We start from the raw sequence: 13,238 nt of genomic DNA on the forward strand, positions 1-13,238 counted from the left end.
ATGCTGCAAATGCCGAAGTTAAATGAAATACCTCCGGGGAGGGCGGGCCGGGGGGAGGCCCGGGCGGCGGGGAGGCGGCCCCGACCTGCAGGTCCCGAGGCCGCGAGGCGCGCGCGGGGGGCGCGGGGGCGGGCGTCCGGCGCCGGAGCTGCCCGGGACAGGTAAGGGGGGACACGCTGGGGGCCCCGCGATCGCCGGGCGAGGGGCGATCCGTGCTGGGGGTGGCCATCCCGAGTTCCCAACCCTGGTCGCCCGCTCCCGCCTCTGCGCCCCGCGCCGGCCACCTTCCCCGCGCCGGGGCTGTCCCGGGCAGGTTCCCCAGGCCAGGACGCAGCCAGACAAAAGGAGCCGGGTCCCGGCCGGCCTGGAAGCGGAGGGCGCGGTGGGGGAGGGGAGCGGGCCGGGCCGGACAAAGGCGCCCTCCGCGAAGCCCCGGGGTCCGCGGGGGAAGCGGACACGGTTCCCGGCGGGCGGGGAGGGGGTCGCGGAAGGAGACGGTGCCTGGGAGAGTCCCGGGCCGTCTCCCCCTCTTCCTTAGCGGCCGCCCGTGCGTGGCTAATTCATTGCCTCAAGTTTGGGGAGTGCTCGAGGCCGCCCTCGCTGGGCGCTGCCGGGGCGGCTGGCTGCGGGCCGAGACCCTCGTGGTCGGGAACTCCCGGTGCGGTGGACGGACGGCGGGAGCCCCCCGGGGGTCGCTCCTTGGCCCTAGGCGAAAGCCGGACGGCGGGGCGGGGGCAGCTCTCGGGCGCGGAGCTCGACTCCAGGGACCCCGCTTCTCACCTGCCGGTGGGGGCGGCGCCCGAGTGCCGGGACTGCCCCGAGTGGACGCTGACTCTCAGAGTCCACGCTGGCCTTGGCGGACCGGGGCCGTGGGCTGGACCCAGTGGGGCGTTCTTGGCGGGAGGCTCGGCTCGCCAGCACCCTCGCGCGCGCCTCAGGTTGTGCGGGGCTGGGAGTGCAGGCTGGGGATTTCGGGGCCCCAGCGCGCGCGGGTTGGTCCCCTGTTCCCCGATGATGGGGGACTGGTGGCTGCTCACGAGGCGTCTGCGGATGCAGTTCTGAGGTGTGGGGACCATGTTGATTTCTCACCAGCCTGGTGCAAATTTAGCATCATGACTTCCACAAGGAGTACCTGTGACTGCCAGGTCGCAGCTCATCCCAGGTGTTGGCATTTACACGCTGTTGCCGGTGTGAAGCCACCCACTGCGAGGTCCTGCTTCGTGTTAACAGTTCCGGTGCCTTCTGCCTGTTAGAACTGTATTCCAATACCATTGATCTACTTAGTCTCATCATTTTATTTTTTAAATCGGTACTTACTCTGTTATTTCTTGGAATGGCAGAGAGGGAGAGACAGATCTTCCATTCGCTGATTCTTTCCCCCAAAATGCCCACAACAGCCACGGCTGGGCCAGGCTTCAGCTAGGAGTCCAGAGCTCTATGGGCGTCTCCCACAGGAGAGACAGGGGCCCAGCGCCTGAGCCATCACCTGCTGCCTCCCCAGGTGTGCTAGCTGGAACTGGACCACCAGACGCTGCTGTGGGATACAGGCATTGTCTTAACTGCTGTGCCAAACACCTGCCCCCATAATTTTATTCTATGTGTTAAAAAAAAAATCTGGTTCTAGAAATTTCCACCAGCCTCCACCTGAGCTGGGGGATGGGCCAGGTGCAGGTCAGCCTCTCTGACTTTGGGAGAAAGTGCTCAGCCTGCAGGGGGTGGGGACTGGCCTGTGGGGGAGGGCGGGGGATTGTCCCCTGCTAGGGCCCCTGAGAGAGGACTTGGTCAGCCTGGAGGCCTGTGGGGCTGGCCTTGTTTGCACAGAGGGTGTGTGCAGGAATGTGGAGGTGCTGAGGGGTTCTGTGTCCAGGGATGCTTGGAGAGAGGGACTTCCTCCTCCCTGTGCTCGGGGTGGGGGAGGGGAGCGAGCCAGTCCAAGGTGGAGGTGCCGGAACCTTTCCAGCCCACGGGACAGGCACGGTCAGCCTGGCTCCTTCCAGCCCAGGGGGACAGGCGTGGTCAGCCTGGCTCCGCTTTTCTTGTGAAACATTCTGGATTCCAGACAGTTCCCAGTTTGCTTGAGGCTTCTCGGAGAGCAGGACCTGGGGGCTTTTGTGTGTGTGTGTGGGTGGGGGGGAGGACCAGTTCTGTTTTGGTCTCCGCCCCCTTGCATTTGGAGAGTGGATTTGGGGTGGGGGCGCAGTCATGGTGGCCCTCCTGCCGAGTAGGTGCTGGGACTGGGGTTCAGGTCTGTGCCCCGAGGTCCTTATTGTTCCTGGGGGAGAAGCCTGGCTAAAAAGAGAGAACAGCTCGGCCCCTCCCCTCTAGGACCTGGGGCCGCTACAGGTGGAACTCCAGCCTGGGCTTCCCGGTCTGGTTCGTGAGGCCCCTCCTGGCCCTTGGTAGCTTTCAAACAATGAGCATTTCACCCTTCTTTTGGGAGCTGAACACACCTGGATTTCTGGAAAGGGAAACCGAGGCATCGGGGCAGGCACGGGGAGCCGGACAGCACAGGAGGAGCCCCTGGCACCCCAGGAGGTTGCTCCAGGGTCCCCCGAGACCATGCTGACTGCTACCTGCCTCGGGGGTGCCTCCCTGGGAGCCCCCGGCCTGGCCCGGAAGTGCAGAGGCCCTGCGCTGCAGAGCGGGATTAGCTCAGGGAAGGGCCTGCTCACCTGCTCCTCCCTCTGACTCAAGTCATAACAAGTAACCTGGCTCCCCTGGCCCGGCAGCCTGGGAGGGCCGGCCAGAGGGCCGCCGCGGCGGGCGAGCACAGCGCAGGAGCCCGGTCGGGGAGAGCGCAAGGTGGTGGGCCTGGCAGACCCCCGAGGCGACCCGCGAGGCCCCTGAGCCCCCGGCCTGGGAGCCAGGGCTGTTCCGAACTCCTGGACTAAAGACCGGAAGCAGGTGAGGGTGGGGCCGGCTGGAACCGGACTTTGGGGCTGGGGTATGGGGGACCCAGGTGGTGGCCGTGTCTGCCCCCGCCCCTTCCCACCAGCTCAGGTCTGGGGTACGGGGATGCTGGGGGCTGGATTGGGGAGCCTGTCCCTGTGGTTCTTCAGTTTCCAACAGAGAGGAGCCGGGACCAACAGGCCCAGGAGCTGACTGTGGCCCCCCAGTCTGAGGGGTCCCCTCCTCCCTCTCTGCCCCTTCTTTCACCCTCTGCCTGGTTTTGCAGCGGCGTTCAGCGCGCTGTGGGGCCCTGGACTGGGGCTGGCTGTGGCTTAGTGCTGAGGGTCTGGAGGGTGGTGACCGAGGGGGGCCAGGAGGGAGCCCCCATCAGGGATGTCACCTGGAATGCCTTTGTCTAGAGCTGTGTCGGGGGCAGGGCTCTGGCTGTGGGCTCAGGAGCAGGTCCCCCAGTGCTGGATGGCAGCTGGGCAGGCCCGGGGGGGCGGGGGTGCTCTGTGGCTGTGAGGGTCCCCTTCAAGAGGGCCGGGGTCAGACCGAGGGGCCTTGGTGCTTTGTGATGACCCCTGTGCCTGTGAGGAAGGTGGCCCAGCGAGGCCCCTGAGTGCCCGCAGGTAACAGGCAGGAGCAGACCGAGCCTTGGACTTTCCAGTCCTGTGCCCTTTGCCCTTCTCGGAGCAGGGAGTCCCCCGGAGTGCGGCCGGCATCTGCCTGGGACTGACGCCGGCCTGGGCGCCCCCTCCTCTGGGCCACTCTCTAGGAAGCAGGCCGGGGCGCCCCAGCTTTTGAGGCAGCTCCTTGGTGGTTAATAATTAATTAGCAAGTGTGACTAATTAGCGGCTTGTCCTGCCCCACCAGCTCCTGCCTTGTCCGCAGCAGAAGGGCCCAGGGGCCAGCTGAGCCTCTGCCTTCCTGCTCTGGGCCCTGCTCCTGCTTCTGGGAAGTGGGGGGAGGAGGCCGAGCAGCCTGCCTGTGTCCCGTTCTTATCTGCGGGAGGGAGTGCGCTTGGGGCAGGGACGAAGGCTGGGCCAACAGTCGACCTGAGGGCTGGGGCTTTCCAGAAAGTGTGTGATCACTAAGGCCGTGTAAACTTTTTTTAAAATTTTGTGCATTCTCGAGACTTCTCAGATAATTCATTTTCCCAGTGCAAGGTGCACCTTGTGTGCCCTGCCGCTGTGCGGGGTCTGCTTCCCCAGGGCCCACCTGGCTGTGCTGGTGGCTGCCCGAGGAGGGCTGGGGCCACCTCCCCCGTGCCACAGCCCTGTGCTCTGAGGAAGCAGGATAAGCTCCAGACAGAAACTCGAGGACTTTTGGACTCTTGCTCAATGGGCTGACTCAGTGAGGAGGGGCTGAGCGCTCGCCGTCCAGACCGCCGGCCCCACGCCCCGCTGCAGCCAGCAGCTGCGAGGCTCTGGCCAGCCAGGACCCCAGGCAGGGGTGTGGGCACTGGTGCTTCGGTGCCTGGTGCCCAGGAGGCCAACACGCCCCTGGGCTTGCACCTGTGCCTGCTGGATGCGGGCCCCTGTCTGGCCGGGGCAGCTTCTGCTCCACTCACTGCCCTCCATCTGACTCCTGGCTGCCCTGACCCTAACCCTAACCCTAACCCTAACCCTAACCCTAACCCTAACCCTGGCTGTGAGGTGTCAGCCAGGCAGCCGACTGCTCCTGGAGGGCTCTCCTGGGTACAGGTGGAGGCTCAGAGCGGCAACTCCTTGCGCTGAGCAGCTGCACCTGCCGGCTAAGGAATGTCCTGGTCTAGCTACAGGCCCAGGCCTAGTGCCCAGGACCCAGCTACTTCTGCAAGTGTCCACCCCACTGGAGCAAGCAGTAGTGCAAGGCTCTGGCCTCTGGTGGTCAGGCTGAGGGCGTCTTTCCCTCTGGGCTCCTCCCCCTTTGCTACCAGGCCCCTGGGGCCTGGCCCCTCTGGCCCGAGAGAATGCCCACCCCAGATGGTTCTGGAAACCCAGTCCTGGCCTCCACTCCCCGCTCTCATGCATCTTTTCCTAAGCTCTGTTAGCGACCAAGGCAGGTTAACCCAGATTCTTCATTATTCTCTTTTCTCTCACAGCTGGGGAAGCTCCAGGCTACCTACGCATCCTGGCCCAGGCTGGGACCGGTGTCGCCCCTCCCTGCTCTGTGTCCCCTCCTCCCAGAAGCCCACCATGGAGAGTAAGGATGAGGTCAGCGACACTGACAGCGGCATCATCCTGCAGTCTGGTGAGGGTTCGGGGAAGTCCCTGTCGCCCTGGCTCCTGATCCCCTGGGTCCGGGGCTGCCCTGGCTGTGTCTCAAGGAGAGGGTGCAGGGGGGAGGGCCTGCCCTGGAGCCCACCCCCACCCCCGCCAGGGCCTGCTCTGGAATCCTATCCGGAACGAGGATCTGCCGTGCTGGACTTGAGCCCTAGTGATTCTGAAGAAGGGGAAACATCTCACGTGGCTGTCACTCCGGAGGGCCCCAGCCCGAGCCTGCTGGCCTGGGCTTGCCTGAGGACAGGGGAGACCGGGCGGGTGTGAGTGAGTGAGTGAGTGAGAGAGAAGTCAGAGACTGGCCGACAGGAAAACAGACAGACAGAGACGGAGAAAGGCAGGGGCCAGGGCCATCGTGCTGCAGGTTAAGCTGTAGCTTGGGACGCAGGCGTTTCGTATCGGAGCACTTGTTTGAGTCCCGGCTGCTCTGCTTCCGATCCAGCTCCCTGCTAGCGTGCCTGGGAAAGCAGCAGCAGATGGCCCAAGTCCTTAGACTCCTGCCGTCCCTGCGGGAGGTGTGGATGCAGCTCCCGGCTTCAGCTTGGCCCAGGCCTGGCTGTTGTGGCCATCTGGGGAGTGAACCAGCAGATGGACGCTCCTCGCTTGCTCACTCACTCACTCTGCCTTTCAAATAAATCTTTTTTAAAAGAAAAAAAGAGAGGACAAAGACAGAGATTGCGAGAGACAGAAACCAGAGAGAGGAGGGGAGAAGGGCGAGGCGGAGGTGTCCGGCTGGGCACCCTCAGGTGTGCAGGTCACCTGGTGGGTCAGCCCTTGCCCCGGAGCCAGAGGTGGCCCAGGAGGCCTGGCGCTCTGGGACTGCGACGTGGGCAGGGGGGAAGCCGTGTACAGGGCCATTGGGGGTGCGCCTGGGCAATCTGCTGCGTCCAGGGGGCTTCCCACCTCTGCTTCCTTGCTGAGCCTGCGCCCCGGCCCCCTCCCCCAGGCCCTGACAGCCCGGTCTCCCCGATGAAGGAGCTGACCCAGGCAGTGCGCAAGCAGCAGAGGGCCCTGGAAGCACGCCTGGAGGCCTGCCTGGAGGAGCTGAGGAGGCTCTGCCTGAGGGAGGCGGTGAGGAGCGCGTTCTGGTGGCTGGCGGGCTCTGGTCCTCCGGTCCCTGGGGTGGACCTGACCTGAGCGCTGGGGGGGGGGGGGGCGGGCAGTGGGGTTCACGTACTCTGCAGGAGCCCTGACCTGAGCGCTGGGGTGGGGGGTGGGCAGTGGGGTCCGCGTGCTCTACAGGAGCCCTGACCTGAGCGCTGGTGGGGGGAGCCGGGCAGTGGGGTCCGCGTGCTCTACAGGAGCCCTGACCTGAGCGCTGGGGGGGGCCGGGCAGTGGGGTCCGCGTGCTCTACAGGAGCCCTGACCTGAGCGCTGGGGGGGGGGCCGGGCAGTGGGGTCCGTGTGCTCTACAGGAGCCCTGACCTGAGCGCTGGGGGGGGGCCGGGCAGTGGGGTCCGTGTGCTCTACAGGAGCCCTGACCTGAGCGCTGGTGGGGGGAGCCGGGCAGTGGGGTCCGCGTGCTCTACAGGAGCCCTGACCTGAGCGCTGGGGGGGGCCGGGCAGTGGGGTCCGCGTGCTCTACAGGAGCCCTGACCTGAGCGCTGGGGGGGGCCGGGCAGTGGGGTCCGTGTGCTCTACAGGAGCCCTGACCTGAGCGCTGGGGGGGGGCCGGGCAGTGGGGTCCGTGTGCTCTACAGGAGCCCTGACCTGAGCGCTGGGGGCGGGGGCGGGGGCGGGCAGTGGGGTTCGTGTGCTGTAGAGGAAGCGGTCAGAGGCGGGCTGGGGACCAGATGGGAATGGGGGGGTGGGGCCGGGCTGGCCCTGGCTGGGCCTGGGCTCACTTCGCTTCCCCCCACCCCCCACCCCCAGGAGCTGACGGGCAGCTTGCCGGCAGAGTTCCCCCTGAAGCCAGGGGAGAAGGCCCCCACGGTGCGCCGCAGGGTCGGTGCCGCCTACAGACTGGCCGAGTGGGCCCTGCACAGGGAGGTGAGTGGCCCCAGTAGCCGTCCATCTTCCCGCCTGCCTGGTCACTGTGGGCTCTGCCCTTCACACCCAGTGCGGGTGCCCCACGTGTGCTCGCCTTGGGCGGGAGGGAGGCTGACACCTTGGGGAGCCTGGCTTGGCCTTGGGCGGAAGACCTTGGCAGAGAGGCGGGGCCGGCTCAGACAGGCTTCTCTGGTCGCCAGGGCTGTGCCGCTTCTCAGCCAGCAGGACGGAGGCTGGGGTGGCTCCGGCCCCTGAGTCCTTCCCATGGGCCTGCCCGCCCGGCCCTCTGGGGCAGGAGGGAAAGTGTCCCACTTGGCTGCCTGCCCTCCTGGCTCTGCAGGCGGCCCGAGCCAGCTCCTGGGGCCACACGCCTGCCCTTGGGCCACCGGTACCACTCCACCCTCTGCTCCACGTCTGGACGCCGCGGTCTCCTGGGCCCCCTGGAGCCTTACATGCACCCCTCCCTCCCTCCCTCCCTCAGGACCCCCTGAGCAGCCTGGAGCGCCAGCTGGCCCTGCAGCTGCAGATCACCGAGGCGGCGCGGCGCCTGTGCCTGGAGGAGAACCTGGGCCGCCAGGCCCGGCGGCAGCGGAAACAGGTGGTGCTGCAGGAGGAGAGGAAGTTGCGGGAGCTGCAGCGCTGCCTGGGCGAGCGGAGGCGCAGCAGCGAGCCCCTGCCCTCGCCGGCGCCGGGCCCAGGTGAGTCGCGTTGCTCTCTGCGGGCGGGCGCCGCTGCTCCCCGTGGGTAAACCTGCTTCCTGGGGCCGCTTGGACCCCATCCTTCCCCTCTGCCCCTCCACCAAGCCTTATCCGCCTGGGAAGCCCTCCCCTCATCTCAGAAAACACCCCCATTCTGCATCTTCAGAAAACTCACGGCCTACAAGACAGTGTTTCCCGGGCCGCCTGGAGCTTAGTCCCAGGGCTGCTTCAGCTGGAATATTCCAGACCCCTGGCTTGTCTGGGTCAGCGGAGTGTGGGGCCCGTGTGAGCCCCAGGCTGAGTTGAGGCCTTTCCCCTGGCCTGGGTTAGGCAGTGCAGGGCCCCACAGCCACTCGTGGGTCGTTTAAGGCTCAACCCAGCACCTCCAGGGCCACACCCATAATCCCTTAAGTATATGCAGCCACCCTAACAAGAGTGGCGCCCGCCACGTCTGTTTTGTGCCCTTGTGCACCTGTCATTCAATCCCTGGGACCCTGGCTGTGGGGACCCAGTGGTCGCTCAGGCCTGGGGCCAGCAGCTGGTGTCAGTGGGTTCCACCCAGGTTAGCTCCAGCAGGTGCTTCGAGCCCTGAGGTGTGACTGCTTTTCCTTGCCCTGACCCAAATCCAGCTGGTCAGGTCAGGACTTGCTGCCTTCCATTGCTCCATTCCGGTCCCCACCACGGCAGCCAGGGCACGGCCCTGCTCCCCAGGCCTCCCGGGCTGCTCCATGGCCTCCCCAGCTGCATCCAGGGGAATTGGGATGGGGCCTGGGGCTTGGCTTGGGGACTGCAGCTCCCCATGCACAGGCTCCTGTCCCTGGCTGGGACCGCAGCAGCCCACTGAAGGCCCATCGGGTCCTGGTGCCCCTGACCCAGCTGGAGCAGGTGTCCCACGAGTCCCTGCTGTCCTCCGTGGTCTCTAGGGTGGCCCAGACTCACCCAGGTCACCCCCAGCAGGCAGAAGTGGACGACAAGGGAGGAGGTGCCTGCAAGTGATAACAGCGGACTCAGTAAACCCAAAAGGCTGTGCGGCTGGCCCTGCCTGGAGTCCCAGCTCTGAAGCTCCAATCCCAGGGCAGCTGCTGCCTTGGGCTGGGAAATCCGCAGAGGCTGCCTTGCTGTGTGCTCTGAGGGCGCCCTCAGGGTGGTGCAGCGTGGCCCCGGCCCAGCTGCTCTGAGGGGCTGTTCCCCTGCAGCCTCACTCTGCTCCTCTATCCCCCCCCACCCCCCCACCCCCGCTGCTGCAGCTGCGGGGGGCGGGGCACCTTCTGCCTGTGCTGGGGCTGGCGTCAGGGTGTCAGTCTGGTGACACCATTGTGATTGATGACGTTGGGCGCAGGCCTGGATGTGCCCAGAGCTCTGGTTTAACGCTGCGGTTCTACAACCATGTCAGGACGCTGGGCCCAGGGGAAGAGAGAGCTGTGGGGAGGAGTTCCTGGTGCGGCTGCCGACGCTCCCAGATCGGGCCTGGAGTCCCTTCCTCCCCGGCTTCGGTCCTGGGGGCCGAGGTCCTGGGTTCCAGCGTCCTGCCTTGGGAGTGCAAGTGGGGGCCTTTCCAGACGAGTGACTCCTGACCTGTGGCTCCTCTTGCCCAGCTGTGCTCTCTAAGAAAGGAGGAAGTAGAGAGGAGTGATAATTAGTGTGTAGTTGAAAGGTGGTTTTAATTAAACGAGGGTGGGGGAGAGAGAGAGAATAAAAAAGAGCAAACCAACTCAAAAATTAAAAAGCCCAAAACTGGAAACCACCTGCCCCCACCTCGACACAAGAGTTATTCAGTGTGGGCGGTGACTGTGCCAGGTGGGGGTGATTGGCACTGTGCAGGTGCAGGGGGCAGTGCCGAGCCTGAGGGGCGCCGCCCCAGCACACACCTGTCCCAGGAGCAGAACAGGTGCTCCCTGCCTGTGGATCGGCGGCACCAGCTTTTCTGTTAGGATTCCTGCAGTGATGGAAAGCTCCGAATCCGTGCGTTCCAGTACGGTCGCCACTCGCCACGTGCGGCTGGTAAGCATTTGACCTGTGCCTCGTGTGCCACTGAGGAACTGATTTGAGAGAGAGAGAGCAAGTGAGCTCCCTCATCCGTTGGTTCACTCTCCACATGCTCACAGTAGCCCCCACACAGGGCTGAAACCAGACGCCAGGAACTCGGTGCAGGTCTCCCACGTGGGTGGCAGAGACCCAAGCACTGGCTCCCAGGGTCTGTGTTAGCAGGAGCCGTAGCCAGGTGTGGAACTCCGCCGCTTAGATGTGGGATGCAGGCATGTTACCTGGCTTCTTGACCACTAAGCCTGATTCCTGCCCAGCAACTGGATTCTTTTATTATTATTATTAAGGCTTATTTATTTATTTGAAAGGTGGAGTTAGAATCTTTCATCCTCTGGTTCACTCCCCAAATGGCCTCAACAGCCCGGTCTGTGCCAGTCAGGAGCCAGGAGTGTGTCCTGGGTCTCCCACGTGTGTGCAGGGGCCCAGGGACTTGGACCATCTTCCCAGGCACAATAGCAGGGAGCTGGCTCAGAAGTGGAGCAGCCAGGAGTCGAACCAGTGCCCATACAGGATGCCAGCGCTGCAGGCGGTGGGTTAACCTTCTACGCCACAGCACCGGCCCCTCAGGAACTGAATTCTACATTTCATTTCATTTTCGTGGAAGGAGGCACACAGGGCTGGTGGCTACTGTGTTTGGCAGGGCCACCCCTGCGGCTGCACAGAGCAGGCTCCCTGGCCTCGGGCCTCCTGCTGCTGCTGGTAGGGCGTGGTGGAGCAGGTGCTGGGTGGGCGTCGTGAGCAGCCCCCTCCTCTCCCAACCCCCGCCCCCTGCCACGGCACACCACCTGGCCTCTCCATCGATGATCTGCTGGTTTTTATAAAGATTAGGGGTGACAGGGAGTGATGTCTGTCTTCCCTGGTCATTTATTTAAACCAAAACACCTGACGGGGCCATGACGGTAACGGTTCTTCCATTTCTTCAACCTGACGTTTGTGAAATTACCGTTACTCTCCAGGTTTCCTTACAGATCCCAGGCGGGGAAGCGGGACCCGCCCAGAGAGTGTCACAGTTGGGTCCCGGGGCCACGGGAAGCTCAGGGGGCCGGTTGCTCTGCAGTCAGACACGGCTCCTTGCCCAGGGCACCCTACAGACAGTCACCAGCCTTTCTCTGGGGCTCGGATAGCGGACCTGCAGGCCTGGGGGCCACGTGGCGTCTGTCTCTGCCATGTTAGTGCTAACGCAGCCAGGCACTGTGAAAACAAATCCAAAACCGTGGCTGTGTTCCAATAAAGCTTTATTTATAAAACGGGGCTGGAGGGGCCTCCCCCGGCTCTCGTGTGCCAGCCCCTGCTGTGAGGGCACCAGCGTGGTCGGAGCCATTGCCTTTCCCGGTGCTGACCTGTGTGTCCGAGGCTAGCGGGAGAGCCGGGGCCGGCGAGTCTGGCTGAGAGCACAGACCCCGTCAGGCTGTCGGGGGTGAGTTCTGGCTCTCACACCTTGCGACAGTTGGCGTACACCTGCGAACTCACCTGTGCCACGGTTTCCGCAGCCGGCACGCGGAGATGGTGAGAGGATGCTGTGTAGTAAGTGCTCAGCTAAGCCCTGAGACCATGGAGAGACGCGAGTCTTCCTCTTTCCTCTCCTTCGTTCTCAACCCGGGTGAGAGATTGTGTGGGTTCCATCCGGGTCCCGGCAGGTTCCTTTGCTCAAGGGGACGGCGAAATGAGTTCCCCGTGATTTCCTGGGTGACAGAAAACACCACCCTCTCTATCCGTCGGGACTGCGTCTCCCACGGAGGACCCTCCCCTGGGGCCGGCTGGCCACCCTGCCTGGCAGGGCCGCCGCTCTGATTCCCACCTGCTCTCGTGTTCCTGGACACCCACGAGTGCTCAGGTGTGGGGGCCTCCGGCTGAGTTGTGTTTGCGGTGTGGGAAGATGACAGAAGAGATGGCTTCTTGCTGCTCCCTCGACGCACAGGCGATGGCCAGGGTTGAAATCGCAGCTCCTCGCTCCCACCCCCTGACTTCTGTTTTTTTTTTCCACTTCCAAGTAACAAGTTCAAACTCGGTGTATAGTTAGCACACAGTGGGTATTTCCAGGTATGGGCGCTGGGCTGGGGGAGGGGTCAGGGCTGGGCCACTCGGGACTGTGGTCGTGCGTGTCTGTGGGTTCATCTCCTCACCTCCCTCTCTCCCGGACTTTGCAGAGCTCAGCGCCTCTGACGACAGCTCCCTGTCCGATGGGCTGCTTCTGGAGGAAGGTGAGAGGCGCGGCTGGGGTCAGCCCTCAAGGCCGGTCATTTTACAGGGGAGGGGAGGCGCGATCCGGCAGAGCCCCAGGCACCCCTGTCTCTCCTTGGGGCTTTCCCGCGTGGTGAGAGGGTCAGGGCTAAGGAGCCCTTGATACAGAAGGCGCCACTGGGGGAGGGGACGCGAGTCTAGACACCAAGTTTACGAACCCTGAGCCTGCCGGGGTCAGTGCCGCAGCCCTGCCCAGGGGAGTGCCCAGGCCAGTAAGGAAGTGGGAACGTGGGTGTGGCAGGGACGGGGAAGAGAGGTAAACAGGTGGCAGGCGCAGCACCTGGAGCAGAGCTTTGGGAGTGGAGTGATGTCAACCCCGGGGGAGGGGGGAGGGCTTCTTGAAGGAGGCAGTGTAGAACAGGGCTGTGGGAGGGAGGGAGGGGAGGAGGAGAAACCAGGTCCTGAGTGTCTGGGGCTAGCGCCTGGCCTGGTTGCAGTTGGACGAGCCAGCCAGGGAGGGAGAGCAAGGGCGGCTGTGGAGGTTGTTGCCGGGCCGGTTCCTCCAGCCCCAGCCCTCAGCAGCGCTCTCCCCCCACCCTGCAGAGGAATCCCAAGTGCCAAAACCTCCCCCGGAATCCCCAGCCCCAGCTCCCCGGCCTCTGCCACCCCAGAGCCTGGAGGGGCTGAAGCCGACAGGACCAGAGACCAGGGCCCTGGAGCGGGCCCCCATCCAGAGCAGCCCCTGGAAGGAGACCAGCCTCGACCACCCCTACGAGCGGCCCAGGAAGTCCACCGAGCCCAGTAGTGAGTCCAGGTCAGCGTGGGGAGCGCCGTGGACAGGCAGGGGCCGGGCGGCCGGGTGCTGGGGCAGGTGGTGGAGCCGCCGTGCCTCCATCCTGCCACCGACTGCTCTCCGATCCCTTTGCAGCAGCCCTGCCACCACGCCGCAGGACGGGCCCAGCGTCCCTAGCACGTGGCTGCTGGAGCCGGCCGCCTACTGCGTGCTTCCGGTCCGCGGTATTCCTGGCCAGCGCCAGGGCCGCACCAGCGCCCCCGCCACCCCCGAGATGCAGGGGCGGAGGGGCCAGTCGCAGTCCCTGAGGTAAGGGATGGTGCACCCTGGGGAGGTGGGGTGCCACGCGTCCAGGGCTTACAGGATACACCCCGAGTGACA

The 13,238-nt window shown here is 64.8% G+C and overlaps 1 protein-coding gene across 1 annotated transcript in view; it reads left to right on the top strand.

Annotated features, from left to right (window-relative positions):
- INAVA (innate immunity activator) overlaps positions 1-13,238 on the top strand; it is an 18,495-nt gene continuing 5,257 nt past the window's right edge. The window contains exons 1-8 of the mRNA XM_062211245.1: positions 1-161; positions 4,976-5,124; positions 6,100-6,224; positions 7,026-7,142; positions 7,624-7,840; positions 12,031-12,084; positions 12,668-12,878; positions 12,993-13,166. Of these exons, the coding sequence (XP_062067229.1) occupies positions 1-161; positions 4,976-5,124; positions 6,100-6,224; positions 7,026-7,142; positions 7,624-7,840; positions 12,031-12,084; positions 12,668-12,878; positions 12,993-13,166 (1,208 nt within the window). The remainder of the gene's footprint in view (positions 162-4,975; positions 5,125-6,099; positions 6,225-7,025; positions 7,143-7,623; positions 7,841-12,030; positions 12,085-12,667; positions 12,879-12,992; positions 13,167-13,238) is intronic.

Source organism: Lepus europaeus, chromosome 14 (assembly GCF_033115175.1).
Source record: "Lepus europaeus isolate LE1 chromosome 14, mLepTim1.pri, whole genome shotgun sequence".
Classification (NCBI taxonomy): Eukaryota; Metazoa; Chordata; class Mammalia; order Lagomorpha; family Leporidae; genus Lepus; species Lepus europaeus.